This window comes from Lithobates pipiens, unplaced genomic scaffold (genome assembly GCF_037356315.1).
Source record: "Lithobates pipiens isolate NorthernLeopardFrog02 unplaced genomic scaffold, aLitPip1_a1.2 Scaffold_18, whole genome shotgun sequence".
NCBI classification, from domain to species: Eukaryota; Metazoa; Chordata; class Amphibia; order Anura; family Ranidae; genus Lithobates; species Lithobates pipiens.
This window is the reverse complement of record NW_027507758.1, coordinates 219943569-219960915: the sequence shown is the minus strand read 5'-3', so window position 1 is coordinate 219960915 and position 17347 is coordinate 219943569. Positions and strand designations below refer to the sequence as shown.

Here is a 17347-nt window from a genome sequence, read left to right as displayed (position 1 = left end):
ATGGACAGGTAGTTAGTTTCCATCCGACTGTCCCATAGAGAAGAGCGGGCTGTGTCCGCTCTGCATATTCAGGGTGTAACATGTTATGAAACGGCTGCCGCCCCCCCCCCCCCCCGCTGTCCTTAGGACACAGCTGATCGCAGATCGGGGTAAAGGGCCAATCACAGTGGCCCTTTACCATGTGATCAGCGGTGTCCAATCACAGCTGATCACAATGTAAGCAAAAGCTGGTTATCGGCATTCCTTTCCTCACACTGACAGCATGAGGAGAGGAGAGCCAATAAATGGCTTGTGTGAAAGGGACATCTACACTGATAATCAGGGCACTGTTTTATCAGTGCAGTGCCCACCAGTGCTGCCAATCAGTGTCCACCAGTGCTGCCTAGTCAGCGCCCATCAGTGCTCATCATTGCCGCCTATGGTTACCCTTAAGTGCTGCTTATCAGTATCCACCAGTGCCTCCTCATCCATGCCACCTCATCAGTGCAGCCTCATCAGTGCACGTCAGTGAAGGAGAAAAATTACCTGTTTGCAAAATGTTATAACAAACTATAGGAAAAAACTAAAAAACGCAGTGGTGATTAAATACCAATAAAAGAAAGCTCTATTTGTGTGAAAAAAATGATAAAAATGTGTTATAGGTACAGTGTAGCTTGACCGCGCAATTGTCATTCAAAGTGTGACAGTGCTGAAAGCAGAAAATTGGCCTGGGAAGGAAGGGGGTAAAAGTGCCCAGGAGGTAAAAGTTTCCTGGACATGCAGAAATACGATTGGGCCTGACAAATAACTAGAGTAGTGGACTGGAATATCCTCACTGCACTGGATATCACTGGTGCAAGAGGTTTCGCAAATACCCTTACATACAGTATATGGCAGTGGATCAGGAAACTTACACTTCCACTGAAATAAACAATCACCCATTGATTATAGCTACCCTCCAGGCTTTTCACGCCCTATATCAAACAGATGGTACAGCGCTCTAACTAAAATAAAATGATTACTAACATATTAAAATTAATTAAAAGTCCAAAGATGGCTTTTGTGTCAAAAAGTCCACGTGAGGAATCTTCAGTGGTATACAGTCAGTTCATGCATAAAGTGACTTAGTGCCAAGGTGGGGACCACCACCAATGGTAAAATTGGCTGCTCACCTCATCGTATGGACCCTTTAAATTACAGCGGGTCGTATGCACTTAAATATCAATGAATGCTTATCAACTTGTCCAATCGCTGTACTCCTCTCAGACAATATCCAACCGGTTCACAAACAAAAACACAGCTTTCTCCCATTCAGAGTCAAATGAACTGACACGTTCGTGGAATACCCACACTGGATCGGTATATAGCAGTATTCACGTTTCCTCAGACCATGTGGATAGAAAGACAGGCCATAGTGCTCTCCATAGAAAAACGTTTTAATGATGAATATACATAAAAAACACACAATAACGAAGCTTCATACGATCGTTAAAATGAACAGTGACCACGGGTGACGTCACGTGATCTCCATCTGCCCTATGTTTAAAATACAAACTCCCATCTAATTGGAACCCACTGACCCCTTTTGAGATGCATTCAGGCCTTTCTCACCCAACAAAAATTACAAGATCTCACCCAAATAGACTGTTTCTCAGTGGTCTTACTTACAGATAAAACTTTTTCTTGGGCCACATTCACACTACTGTGGAAAGGAGAAAGAAATGGCTGCGCATCCAGAACTTCCGAGACTGTTGCAAAACAGTATCCTGTCTACTTGGAACAAAACGGTTCAAGCTTTAGACTTGCCAATGCGACTGTCCCCAAGGGTGTCCTAAAGCCTCAGTTGGTGGTTGGTTACCCAGCATCTGCTGAAAGGAAAATCCTTCAGACCAGTTATCTGGAAGGTGGTAACAACAGATGCCAGCCTTTCAGGTTGATGAGCAGTGCTAGAAAAGACAACTATCCAGGGACGGTGGTCAAGAACCGAAAAGGTCCTTGCCCATCAACATCCTAAAGATTCTGGCAGCGGTTCTGGCTCTGAATGCCTGGACATTCAGGTTACGGGATTGTCCTGTAAGGATGCCACAGCTGTGGCTTACATCAATCACCAAGGGGGCATCAGGAGTCTCGCAGCACAGAGGGAGGTGAACCATATCCTAACTTGGGCAGAAAGGAATGTTCCGTGCCTATCAGCAGTTTTCATTCCGGGGAAATGGTCCCTTCACCCCGACATTTTTTGGGCTGTTTGCCAAAAATGAAGGACTCCGGACGTAGATCTTCTGGCGTCCAGATTCAACATGAAGTTGGTCAACTTTGTGTCTAGGACAATGGATCCACTTGCATGCGGAACAGATGTGTTGGTGACCCGTGGGATCAGTTCTCACTGATTTGTGCATTCCCCCGCCTATTCTATTGCTTTCACGTCATCTTTGCAGGATGAAGCTGAAAATAAAGCCTGTAATTCTGGTAGCCCCAGCATGATCCAGAAGGTCCTGGTATGCAGAAATCATAAAGATGGCAGTGGAGGGTCCATTGCCCCTTCCACTACGGCCAGACCTACTCTCACGGGGGCGATATTCCATCCTACCTTACAAACTCTGAATTTAAACGGCTTAGCTATTAAAACCCACATTCTGAAGAAACTTGGGCTTTCCGGGTCAGTTATCTCTACCTTGATTAATGCAAGGAAGCCAGCTTCTGGAACCATTTATTATACAGACTGGAGGGCTTATGTTTGCTGGTGTGAATCCAAGGGTTGGCACCCTTGGAAGTACAACACGGGTAGAATTTTTTTTTTTTTGTACAAGTAGGTGTAGAGATGAAGCTTGGCCTTGAGTACTATTAAGGGCCAAGTCTCAACTTTAGCAGTCTTATTTTAAAGACCACTTGCTTCGCATTCTTTGGTCCGGGTTTTTATGCAAGGGGTGATGCGGCCTAATCCGCCAGTCAGATCACCTTTGAACCCTTGGGACTTGAACTTAGTTTTGTCAGTGTTACAAAAACAGCTATTTGAACCAATACAGCATATACCCTTAGTCCTTCTGACAAGGAAGTTAATGTTCTTGGTTGCAAGGAGGGTTTCGGAATTGGCTGCTCTTTCTTGTAAAGAGCCATATTTGATTATTCACCAGGGCAGGGTCGTGTTGCGTCCTCGTCCAAGTTGCCTAAAGTGGTCTCAGGTTTTCACCTAAACCAAGATATTGTCCTGCCATTGTTTTTTCTAAAACCATGTTCTAGGGAAGGGAAGTCACTACATTGTCTTGATGTGGTGAGAGCGGTCAATGTCTATTTAAAGATGATTGCTCAGATCCGGAAGACTGATGTCTTATTTGTGCTGCCAGAAGGTCCTAAGAAAGGACAGTCAGCGTCAAAATCCACTGTCACTAAATGGATTTGGCATGTTATACTTCAGGATTATGGTTTAAATGGTAAGTTTCCACCTTTTCAATGCACTCTACCACATCAGTTAGTGCTTCTTGGGCAGTGCATCACCAGGCCTCCATGGCTCAGATCTGTAAGGCTGCAACTTGGTCTTCAGTGCATACATTCACCAAGTGTTATCAGGTGGATGTAAGAAGGCATGAGGATATCGCCTTTGGGTGCAGTGTGCTGCTGGCAGCAGTACAGGTCCTTGAGTCTGGGGGTGCCCTACGGGTTGCATCTCTCTCCCCTCAAATAGCATTGCTATGGGATGTCTCATATAGTTAATACTATGGCTCTGTGTCCCGTGATGTACGATAAAGAAAATAGGATTTTTATAACAGCTTACCCGTAAAATCCTTTTCTTGGAGTACATCACGAGACACAGAGGTCCCTCCCCTCTTTTGGGATTTGTGTATATTGCTTTGTTCAAAAATTGAGGTACTCCTGGGTAGGAGGAGGGGGTTATAGAGGGAGTGAACTTCACATGAAGGTACCTATTTACCCATATAGGTAATACTATGGCTCTGTGTCCCATGATGTACTCCAAGAAAATGATTTTTCAGGTGAGCTGTTATAAAAATCCTATTTTTTAGGCTTTCTTTCTTCTGTTTTTTTCTGGTAATCTGGAATGCAGCCACCACATCTAATTATTGGTAAGCTGCAATACAATACATATTCAGTTTTCGGTTTAATACTGCTTTAAGGGTTCCAACAATATGAATCACTGATACCTGCTGCAGATGCTCGCAAAACAAAGTGTACTTTGATTCACATCTGGTGGTGCTGTCTGCAGATTTGTCTATTCTGGACTCCAGTTGACCATGTAATTGGACAGATTTCCAGCCATGATCTTCCCTTTCCACTCAGCTTTATTCCTGTTACACTATACAAACATACCAGTCCTTACATACAAATGCTTTCTCACATTCCATCTAACTAATGCTGCATAAACAGTCTTTCCCAGAAACGGGCTAAGATGCCAGAAATAAAAGATTGGTTCCAGGCGAACAGATCGGGTAGCACAGATGGAGTAGTTAATACATATCAGTAAAGATAACCTGACCCTCTACTTCAAAATGTGGACAGGTTGGCTGCTCTTTAAATACACAGATACAGTTGTGCTCATAAGTTTACATACCCTGGCAGAATATATGATTTCGTTTCAGAGACTATGAATAACACAAAAGCTTTTCACTCGTGGTTAGTGTTTAGCTGAAGCTATTTATTATCAATCAACTGTGTTTCCTCTTTTTAAATCATAATCACAATAGAAACTACTCAAAATACCTGGATCAAAAGTTTACATACCCCAGTTCTTAATACCATGTATTGCCCCCTTTACCATCAATGACAGCTTGAAGTCTTTTTTGTGGTATTTGTGTATGTGGCTATTTATCTTCTCAGATGGTAAAGCTGCCCATTCCTCTTGATAAAAAGTGCCCCGTTCCTGTAAATTTTTGGGCTGTCTTGCATAAACTGCACATTTGAGATCTCCCCAGAGTGGCTCAATGATATTGAGGTCAGGAGACTGAGGTGGCCACTCCAAAACCTTCACTTTATTCTGCTGTAGCCAATGACAGGTCAGCTTGGCCTTGTAAAAATATAAAGTAAATAAAGCTGCACTAAAACAAATATATTAAATAAAAAATAGTAAATATAGTCCAAAAAAACACAATGATTTTGTGAGAACTTCAAACATAACAGCAGCCTGTATGTTACACAATTAGTCCAAATGTGCACCAGTGAATAAACTTGTATTAAAACACTGCTACGGGACAGTGCACCTCCACCGCACAGATGCATGCTTACCAGAAGGCAAGCTCTTATGAGCCTACAGCTGTCAACCCAGCCAGGGCATCAGTCCGGAGGAGTGTAGATGAAACAATTCACAGATGGTTGGTAAGGAGAGTCTTGGGATAGGTACCATGGGACCACGGAGACTCAATCATCAGACAGTCAGGGAAGTAGATCAAGCGTTGCCCAAAAAAGTAAACAGACGTGCCATAGTGTAAAAATGTACCATATAAGGTTTATTAAAGATAAAAGTTTCACTTACACCCCTTTCACACCAGGGCGTTTTGTAGGCGCTATAGCGTTAGAAATAGCGCCTGCAATCCGCCCTAAAGAAGCTGCACCATTGTTTGTAGTGTGAAAGCCCAGAGAGCTTTCACACTACAGCGGTGCGCTGGCAGGACGTCAGAAAAAAGTCCTGCCAGCAGCTTCTTTGGATTGGTGAAGGAGCAGTGTGTTAACCACTCCTCCACCACTGCTCCCCATTGAAATCAATGGGGCAGTGCTGTAATGCCGGCGGCTTTAACCCTTTCGCGGCCGCTAGCGGGGGGGTAAAAGCGCCCCGCTAGTGGCCAAAATGCGCCGCAAATCCGGCGGTAAAACGCCACTAAAAATAGCGGCGTTTTACCACCGACGCAAAGGGCGGTGTGGTGAGAAAGGGGTCTTACAGGAATGTAGAGTAAAATCAGCAAGCGAAAAAGCTGGCCAGCTTGCGAACACCCGTCCACTGCGTTACAGTGCAATGACCTCAGCACGTCAAATGCGCGTTTCATCACAATCTGACATTGTCTCGGGAAATTGCACTATATAGTGAACCAGAAGGACTACACCTTGATCTGAGTCTTTAGGAGGCGGGACCCAATCCTCCAAGGAGGGACTTTAACCACTTTCAGACCGGACCATTTTGCTGGTCAATGACCAGAGGTCTTTTTACAATTTGGCACTGCGCTGCTTTAACTGGTAATTGCGCGGTCATGCAATGTTGTACCCAAACAAAATTTGCGTCCTTTTCTTCCCACAAATAGAGCTTTCTTTTGATGGTATTTGATTGCCTCTGCGATTTTTATTTTTTGCGATATAAACGTAAAAAGACCGCAAATTTTGAAAAAAATATTTTCTAATTTTTGTTATTAGAAAAATCCAATAAACTCAATTTTAGTCATACATTTAGGCCAAAATGTATTCAGCCACATGTCTTTGGTAAAAAAAAAGTCAATAACTGTATATTTATTGGTTTGCGCAAAAGTTGTCACATCTACAAACTAAGGTACGTTTTCTGGAATTTACGCAGCTTTTAGTTTACGACTGCCTATCTCATTTCTTGAGGTGCTAAAATGGCAGGGCAGTACAAAACCCCCCCAAATGACCCCATTTTGGAAAGTAGACCCCCTAAGGAAATTGATAAGTGGCATGTTGAGCCCATTGAATATTTTATTTTTTTGCCTCAAGCGATTGAATGACAAAAAAAAAAAATTTTTTTTTTTTTTTTTTTACACAAAGTTGTCACTAAATGATATATTGCTCACACATGCTATGGGCATATGTGAAATGACACCCCAAAATAAATTCTGCTGCTTCTCCTGAGTACGGGGATACCACATATGTGGGACTTTTTGGGAGCCTAGCCGCGTACGGGGCCCCGAAAACCAAGCACCGCCTTCAGGCTTTCTAAGGGCGTAAATTTTTGATTTCACTTCTCACTACCTATTACAGTTTTGAAGGCCATAAAATGCCAAGATGGCACAAAACCCCCACAAATGACCCCATTTTAGAAAGTAGACACCCCAAGCTATTTGCTGAGAGGCATGTTGAGTCCATGGAATATTTTATATTTTGCCACAAGTTGCGGGAAAATTACAAACTTTAATTTTTTTTATTTTTTTTTTCACAAAGTTGTCACTAAATGATATATTGCTCACACATGCCATGGGCATATGTGAAATGACACCCCAAAATAAATTCTGCTGCTTCTCCTGAGTACGGGGATACCACACGTGTGGGATTTTTTGGGAGCCTAGCCGCGTACGGGGCCCCGAAAACCAAGCACCGCCTTCAGGCTTTCTAAGGGCGTTACAGTTTTGAAGGCCATAAAATGCCAAGATGGCACAAACCCCCCCCAAATGACCCCATTTTGGAAAGTAGACACCCCTAAATTTAGGGGTACACTAGTGAGACTAGGTAATAAATGGCGGGTGCCCTGAAACTATAAAAAAATAACTAACCAACCAGCGTCACCTGTAACAATTATATGGTGATCACTGGTGAAAGGGGGCAATCAGGGGGCTTTATGCGGTAGTATATGGGGGTCCCTGGCGCTATAAAAAGCTGCGGCGAACCTAAATACCTACCTGCCTAACTAGCGTCACCTGTGACACTAATACAGCGATCAGAAAAACGATCGCTTATTAGGCTGGGTTCACACTGGAGCGATGCAGGAACGCCACGAATCCGCGGCGGGTTCCCGCATCGCATGCCTCCCGGCGGCAGTTCACACTGCCCTATGCGAACTGCTGGGAGTGTCAGTGAAATGTTAATGACACCCCCAGATCAGTTCGCATATCGCAGTGTTCACACCATGCGATCCGATTCTGCTGCGGACCAAAAAAAGGGTCCCGTGCGAATTTGCGGCGGGTGCGGCGCGAATTCAGCCATACTATCTGTATGGCTGAACTCGAATCGCACAGAGATCGGATGTGATTTGCACTGCAATGCGGTGCGAATCACATTCGTTCTCATAACCCGCTGCTATGTGAACCCAGCCTTAGTGACACTGGCGACGGGGGGTGATCACGGGGTTAAACCTTTATTGGGGGGGTTAGGGGGGTACATTAGAACTAAAGGGGGCTAACCCTAACTGCCCTAACAGTTATTACAGTCACAAATGACACCAATGCAAAAAAAAAAATGCAATTGGTGTCACTGTGACTGGGGGGGCAGGGGTAATTGGGGGGGTGATCGGGGGGTGAAGGGGGGGTGTGAGTGTGCCTGGCATGTTCTACTGTGTAGTGTCGTGTTGGTGCAACTCACCGATCCTCTCTCCTCGGTGCCGGAACCAAAAATACCGACACGGAGGAGAGATTACATCACTTCCTCTCCTGTGTTTACATTACAGGAGAGGAAGTGATGTCACGGAGCATTTCTATTCGTCGGGAGCGATTGCGAGGGGGTGGCCATGAATGAATGGCCGCCCCCTCATCCCGGATCGCTCCCAAACGAATACCGACCGCCGCAGGCACGGGGGGGGGCCTGATCGGGCCCCCCCACCCGCGGGAAGGCAGGGACGTATATATACGCCCATATGCCTGCCCGTGCCATTCTGTCGACGTATATCGTCGTGCGGCGGTCGGCAAGTGGTTAAAAGCATATATTAAGAATTGTAAAACTTTATTCAAAGTTACAAAGGGGCCAATTACGGGCCACATTGAAAAATTGGGAATTTAGGAGGTGCAGGGAAAGTTAAAAAGAGGATAAAATGCCAATATTATACGGCAATTACAAAAATGGCAACAAGAGAAAATTCATTCTCAAAAATGAGGGAGCAACCCGATTGAACCTAAGGAACAAGTCTCATTCAATAATTAGTGTTCGCGGGGCCTTTATGGTGGAAATCATATATAAAATATGCACCGATTGCGGGTTAACACCAAACAGAGAAGTTCGAAACAACACCAATGGGCCCCATCTCCCGGAAGTAACCAGGGGTTGGAGGCTAAGGGGACACAGAAAAAATGTTGTCATGCCTCCAATGGTGAAAACCAGGTATTACACATAATATGTCATAGATGGAAACAAAAACTTTCAGTCAGGAAAAATGTGTTCCATACACGGCACACATGGCCTGGAATAGTAACAAAAAGAGAGGGGCAAAAGACCCAATCCCAGTGTAAGTTCAATAATATGGAACAAAAAACTTAAAAAAAAAAAGGAAAAAACAAAAAATGCACAAATTATAGGTTCATATTGAAACCCTACATATAAAAGTAAAAAGATGAAAATATACTAAATATGAATTGTTTCTTCGAGGGGGGTTTGTTGCCACCAAAGACTCAGAACGAGTTCACATCAGTATTTTAGGGCGGTTACTGGTTAAAATTTTCGCGTTCGATTAATCGTTTTTTTTTTAATCGATCGACTAATTTCAATTAATTATAACGCACATACAGATCCAACTACTTTTAGCCGATCTCCTTGCATTGCAACTCTGCATTACTCAGTAGGAAATGTGGTATACACTATATACAATCCCCCCACACTAGTTAGTTTCCACAATCCCTGACTTAACTTCACAATTCACACAAATACGTTTTTAATTCAAACTGTAACACTGACGTAATTATTATAATTTTTTTCCACAGTATCGTGACAATCCCTCAACCTCCAGTCTAACTAATCACTCTCACCTTTTGGAGTGGACCCCTGTGCAAACAGGTGGTCAGGCAAACGGGTATCAAAAGGGTTAACATGGACCATAAACTTCTCTCATGTCTGCTTAGATCTCAGCAAGGACGCCTGGTCATGAGTAGAAAGAAAAGATCCAAGTGCTCACCACTGAAGAAAAATATACAATTTTTGTGTTCAAACACAAACTACTCACATAAAGATGATAAAAACACAGCATGTAAAGCCGACAATTGTGTTAGTTCCGTAGGGCAGCAGTGGGTGACGTCATGTGTAGCTCCTCCCCCGTACGCGTTACGTTCAATCAGAACTTCAACGTCACCGGACTCCTCCCCCTTCCCTTCGTTAGCAGACGGAGGCACTTGGGGGGAGGAGTCCAGTGACGTCGATGTCCATGACATCACCGGATCTCCGACGGAACTCCCTGGAGGCCCGGAAGCCGGCAGAGAGGTAAGTACGATCAAAAGAATTTTGACCGATCAAAAAAATTAATCGAGGAATTGATCTTTATTTTCTATAGCCCTACAATATTTATATCAATATGAGCATATTCTTAGGAATTGTCAACGAACACATTCAGATCTACATCCACGTTCAACCCAAAGGGGACATATCTCTTGATCCTATGTACCCAAGAAAGCTCTAATCTAGAGATGCCACGCACCAAAGAGCTCCCTCTCCATTGGGGCAAAATTTGTCAATTCCCCAAAAAATTGTCTTATCAGGGTTTTTGTCATGGGCTACTAAATAGTGTTTAGAAACTGAATGTTTAAGAAAAACATTCTTAATATTAGTAATGTGTCTCTCACCAAGAGGAGGCGTTTAGTCCTGCCCACATATTGGCGTCCACAAGGACATTGGAGCAGATAAACGACCCCCTTGGTGGAAGTAATGGTTTTATCTCATATTTTATGGAGGTACTAGATGAGGTGAACTTTTGTGTCCTTCTATGTCTACAACCATTTAAAGAGAACACCCTACACCTCCTACAATGGTAAAAACCAGTGAGGTTCTGAAAAAAACCTATCTAGAGGGGGGTTGAAGATATTAAGTGCCACTCTATCCTTGAGAGAAGGTGCTCCCCTATAAATAACCTGAGGTTTTTCGGGTAGGACTGTTTTTAAAGTCTTTTCATTACCCAGGATATGCCAATGATTATTAATACATTTTTTAACATTCATATGTTGTGCAGAATATGTAGTCTTGAAGGAAACTGAGGGTGCTCTATCTGTGAGGGGGGGGGGGGGCTTTTCCTTGAGTAGATCTCCTCTCTCAATACCTGCAATTTCTTCAAGGATAGAGTTTAGAAGAAATTTTTTTATTTTTGTTTGTTTTTACTTTTATTTTGGTACTTAGCGCAGTATTTTCTATTCCCATTACAACTTGGCCTTGTGTTTTGGATCATTGTCATGTTGGAATGTCCAAGTACGTCCCATGCGCAGCTTCCTGGCTGATGAATGCAAATGCATTAATCTTGCCATCAATTTGGACCAAAATTCCTGTGCCTTTTGTAGCTCATACATCCCCAAAACATCAGCGATTCACCTTTGTGGTTCACAGTAGGAATGATGTACCTTTCATCACAGGCCTTGTTGACTCCTCTCCAAATGTAGTGTTTAGCTCAATTTTGGTTGCATCGCTCATTTATACACACAAGTATATTCCATTGACAAATTGTTACAATGTTTATACTTAAAGAGGGATTTCACTGTAAAAAAATTATTAAAAGTCAGCAGCTACAAATACTGCAGCTGCTGACTTTTAATAAATGGACACTCACCTGTCCCAGGATCCAGCGATGTCGGCAGCCGAGGCCGATCGATCGTTCGGCTCTCGGTTGCTGCCCCCGCCGCCATTGTAAGTGAGGGAGTCAGGTAGTGAAGTGTTGCGGCTTCACTTCCCAGTTCCCTACTGCGCATGCACGAGTCGCGCAGCGCAATAGGAATGGTCCGCGCTGTCTCTGGGACCCGTGTGTGTCCCAGCAGACAGCGCGCTGGGACAGGAAGAGGCATAGACTCCTGTGGGAGTCTATGCCTGGAAGTGGGTGCAAATACCTGTCTTAGACAGGTATCTCCACCCCCCTCCCCCCTGAAAGGTGCCAACTGTGACACCGGAGGGGGGAGGGTTCAGATGAGCGGAAGTTACACTTTAGGGTGGAACCCCGCTTTAATTTCACTGCTAAAGAATGTTGTGATTCTTGGCAGACTGCCTGTTTTTTTTCTTCCTTTCTTTTGAGGGCTCTGGCTTCAGAAGAGCAGAGAGAATTATTTCACAGAATTGTGAAACACTTTTGTCAAGATTGCAATGGGGAAAAAATTGCAAAAACGATTCTTGACGATTAATCATGCACCTCTAATGGTTACTTTTTTTTTAAATCAACCAGGTTTATTTCGATTCACAGTGCATACATGTTACAGATTACAGTTACAAAAATGCTACAGATCATACAGCTCCTCAGATAACAATTGTATAACCATCTCAAATCGTCAATGTCACATCACGTTTTATGCATGAAATAACTAAAGCCAAAAGGTACCTTGTGTCAGTGGTTTGGGCTACTTCACTACCCAGAGGCCGGAGGATCTACTTGTCATTTACATTACTATGTATTGTGCATAGACCGGCTATGAACAAGTGCTAGACTCCTGCAGCCACCTGTCCTAATGGTTACTTTTAATAGCTATTCAAACCCCTTTGTGTCAACTTGTGTGCATGTTATCGGGCTAAAATCACCAGGGTATGTTTTTTTTTTGTTGTTGTTGTTTTTTTTTTTTTTTTTTTTTTTATCAGGTTCATTTGGGTAGTTTGTGTTGTGATTATGATTTAAACACTTGACAACTGGGCACTTAAACCCCCCTCGTGACCAGACCAATTTTCAGCTTTCGGTGCTCTCACACTTTGAATGACAATTACTCAGTCATGCAACCCTGTACCCAAATTAATTTTTTGTCCTTTTTGTTCATACACATAGTGCTTTCTTTTGGTGGTATTTGATCAACTCTGGGTTTTTTATTTTTTGCGCTATAAATGAAAAAAGACCAAAAATTTGGGGAAAAAACGCATTTTCTTTGTTTCTGTGATAAAATTTTGCAAATTATAAATTTTTCTTCATAAATTTTGGCCACAATTTATGCTGCTACATATCTTTGGTAAAAAATAACCCAAATTAGTGGATATCATTTGGTCTTTGTGAAAGTTAGAGAGTCTACAAGCTGTGGTGAAAATCATAAACAATTTATCACACTTGATGTACTGCGACCCGAACAAGCCAGGAAAGTACAAATACCCCACAAATGACCCCTTTTTGGAAAGTAGACATTCCAATGTATTTAGTAAGAGGCATGGTGAGGTTTGTGATGTTGTCATTTTTTTCCCACAATTCTTTGCAAAATTAAGATTTTTTTTATTTTTTATTTTTTTTCCACAAAACTGTCATTGTTATTTCTCTCACATGGCATGTGTATACCACAAATGACACCCCAAAATACGTTCTGCTACTCCTGAGTATGGCGATACCACATGTGTGGGACTTTTCCACAGCCTAGCCACTTAGAGAGGCCCAACATGCAGGGAGCACCATCACGTGTTCTAGGAGCATAAATTACACATCTAACTTGTTGACTACCTATTACACTTTTGAAGGCCCTGGAGCACCAGGACAATGACACGTGACACTGATGTGGCACTGATGACAGGTGGCACTGATACGTGCCATTTACAGTGATCTGTGACTGGCTGTGTCCAAGGGACACGGGCAGCACAGAATTTCCCCGATGCGTGCTCGCAGGTGCGCGCATCACGGAAGTAAACAGGAGGACGTCCAGGGACGTCCTCCCGGCAATTGGCATCTGCGCTGCAGCCATCTTTCGGCTATAGCGTGGACGCCTAGTGGACACCTAGTGGTAAAAAGAGTAAACAATGTGGATTGAAGTAAATGGCTTCAGCCAAACACTAACCATGAGTGAAAGAAATGTTTTTGTGTTATCATTTATGTTCTCTAAAAAATCGCCAAGAAATCATAAATTCTGCCAGGGTATGTAAACTTTTCTGCTATTCTTAAGGCCTAAGTCTACACATGCCTGTAAACAAATTACTCATATGACCTTCCCACCTACTAAATTCTCCTGTAGCTCTCTTCAAGATATCAGCTTATTCCCTTTTTGACACTTCACCACCTCCCCTACCCCCCAATTCCCTCAAACCTTAATACTCGCTGTTTATCATGATACTGATACTTTGAACACCCTAGACAGATGTTTCTCTCTGGGCACTCATACCCTACTCACTTGAAGAGGAAGTAAAGCCTGATGGGTTTTACTTCCTCTTTTGCTCACTGCAAAGCATGCAAATAAAAAGCATAATGGGCTAGTATGCATTGCATGCTAGCCCATTATGTGCCACTTGCCTGCAAAATAATCGCATGTGCACGGGAGCCACGATTAATGGCACAGGCTTGGGAAGAAATGGCACTTAGTTTTGTTTCTTCCCTGTGCATGCGCAGTGGGAATTTTTGGCGGACTACAAGTGAAATATCTCCTAAACAGCACACGTTTACAAGATATTTCCACTACCTATAGGTAAGCTTTATTCTAGGCTTACCTATAGGTAGAAATCCAAAAAGTGGGTTTACAACCACTTTAAGTAGAACCTACACCTAGATTACTGTCAGATTAGCACACCAATATTAGGCAGCCCCCGATTTTGATTCCTATCCTTTGTGGAATAAAAAACACTTTGCGATGGTTTAATGGGTAATCTGAGAAAACTACTATTGACACACCCTGCTCCCATATAAACATTTTGTTTTGAGATATGTGCCATGTACTTCCTGTCTGTGCCAAGGGATATTTTAGTGTGTTAAACAGTGTATCATGCAGTATATCCTATATTTTTACAGGTCCTACTGGACTGGGTCTGCCATGCTTTGGTTGGATTTCATTCCAAGAAACTGAATCTGGAAGGAGATGTTCAGCAGAAGCTCTGGTCTTTTCTGGACAGCATTTTACGCAGTAAAAGGTTGAAATGTCTAATAAAAGAGGGAAAGTGTGTAACACTTCGGTTTGCTATTGCACAGGTATGTAAGGGACAAATTATACTTTCACAATGTCTACATTAATTGGCTAAATAGTGGACACAGCTGGTCAGCAATGCCGGTAATCACACAAGGAAAGAGTATAGTTACTCACCAAAATTACTAATCATATATTTAATTGTATTGGTTTATATGACATTGATTTATTCCACAGTGGTTTAAAAGGAATACTGAATGATTCTAATCAGTATGTGCTCTTGAGAGAGATTACAGTACATGTCATTAAAACAATTGTATATACATGTACTAATGCAAGTTTTTGGTTAATTTGCATGTAAAATATGCTTGTGAAGAGTCCATCACAAAGCATAGCTAATGTAATTTGAATTTATTTAAAAACTGTCAAAAACACTGGGGTCAGATGCACACTTCAGTGAACCCTTTACGTTGTGTTAATGCACATGAATGGAGCAGATGTGTGAATAGACTCTGAAGCTGGATTCATACCTTTGCATTTTTGCTTCCTGTGTTTTCCATTAAAATAAGTGTGAGGCATCAAAAAGCACATTAGATTGTGTATTGACACTCAATAAAAAGCTAATTGCGACTTGTGTTAATAGCATTTTGATACTTTTACACTGATTTCAATAGAATACTTATAATTGGGGGGGGGGGGGGGGGTATAGTATACAGTCCCTGACAAGTCTTGCCGCTTGTGTACAAACTGACCTGAAGTGCCGCTAAAATATATTTCTAATCAAGATTTTGTTACAAGAAATGGGTCATTTTAATCCCAACAGCTTTTGTAATAATGTTTCAGTGCAAAACGAAACTGAAAAAAAGTATTCTAATATTCACAGCTTGGTAAAGCCCATTGAGTCAATTTTTGCCAAGACAGAAGTATTGTCACCTTGTTATATGAGCTTCCCCTGTGACTAATAATGGATCAATTAGGTTTCAGGTGTGTATAAAAGAACACCAGTACACTAGACCTTCTCAACTGCAACTAGACCTCTGCAAACATGCCGGAGACTAAAGTGTTGATTATCAAGAGGCTGAAGACCAGATCCACTGTTGATGTGGCAGACACCTTCAATGTGTCTCAGCGTCAAGTTCAGAGGATAAAAAAAAGATTTGAAGAGACTGGAGACATTTGGGCAAGTCCAGGTAAGGCCGACCCCACAAGACAACTGCTCAAGAGGACCATTTGTTGGCTCGAAAATCCAAGGCCAGACCATTTTCCACTGCAGCAGAGCTCCACGAGACCTGGTCACCCGAAGTCCCTGTGTCAACCAGAACAGTTTGTCGGATTCTGTCTCGAAATGACCTCCATGGTCGAATCAGTGCCCATAAGCCAGCACTAAACAAAAGATGTTTGAAAAACCGTGTGGCATTTGCCAAGGGCCACAGCCTGCTAAAAGGATGGACTCTGGAAAAGTGGCAGAAGGTGGATTCTTCAGATGAATCTTCTGTTGAATTACACCACAGTCGCCGCAAATATTGCATGAGACCTACTGGAACCCACATGGAGCCAAGATTTACCAAGAAAACAGTGAAGTTTGGTGGAGGCAAAATCATGGTCTGGGGTTACATCCAGTATGGGGGGTGTGCGAGGGATCTGCAGAGTGGAAGGTAACATCAATAGTCTAAAATACTAAGAAATCTTAGCTACCTCTTATATTCCCAACCATAAAAAAGGCCAAATTTTGCAGCAGGATGGTGCTCCATCCCATACTTCCATCTCCACATCAAAGTTCCTTAAGGCAAAGAAGATCAAGATGCTCCAGGATTGGCCAGCCCAGTCCCCAGACATGAACATCATTGAGCATATGTGGTGTAGGATGAAAGATGAAGCATGGAAGATGAAACCAAAGAATATTGATGAACTCTGGGAGGCATGCAAGACTGTTTTCTTTGCTATTCCTGATGACTTCATCAATAAATTGTATGAATCCTTGCCAAACCGCATGGATGCTGTCCTTCAAGCTCATGGAAGTGATGCAAGATATTAAATTTGGATCTCACAGCACCACTATTTAATTTGCTGATATATTTTTGGATTTTCAGTAAATTTGTTCAATTTCTGTATAGGCGACAAAACTTTTTTCTTGCCAAAATTTGACCTGTCTGTCTTGATTAAATGATAAATCTTTTTTCAGTGAAAATAATTTATTTCGGTGCATTAAACATCATTTGGGAGGGCTTTAGCTTTTCATATGAGCTATTTCTAACACCAATTGACTAATTAAAAGTCAGTTATTAGCAGGAGTTTCTACAAAATAGAGAAGCGACAAGACTTTTGTCAGGGACTGTAGTATAACTGGTATAGTTATATTTAACCCATTTACTGGCATTGATGTAAGGGTTACAGCAAAGAAGAGCTGTTTTCAGCAGGCTGGTCAGTAACCCTTGTGTATGCAGCAGTCCCCTAGGACTGGGTTTCTCAACCCGTGGTATGCATACCCTTGGGGTGCATGCAGAGTTCTCTGTCCCCAGAGTCCCGCACACACCCCAGTGGCTTGCTGTACCCTTTTGCGCAGGACTGTGATACCACTGGGGAAGAAGTCTTCCCTGTGAGAGGGGGGTGGGGGGTTAGGTCAGCGGCAGCTGCCAGGGTTCCCGTCAATGGAATGGCCCCTATTGAGCTGCCGGAAAGATGTTTCCCTGGCCAGGGCTGACTGACCAGGGTGGCCCCATGTCCCCCTATCTCCCGACTCCGCCCCC

At 42.9% G+C, this 17347-nt stretch overlaps 1 protein-coding gene across 1 annotated transcript in view; it reads left to right on the top strand.

The window, feature by feature from the left end:
• URB2 (URB2 ribosome biogenesis homolog) overlaps positions 1 to 17347 on the top strand; it is a 191995-nt gene that overhangs the window by 71248 nt on the left and 103400 nt on the right. Inside the window, exon 3 of the mRNA XM_077486575.1 lies at positions 14489 to 14665. Within this exon, the coding sequence (XP_077342701.1) occupies positions 14489 to 14665 (177 nt within the window). The remainder of the gene's footprint in view (positions 1 to 14488; positions 14666 to 17347) is intronic.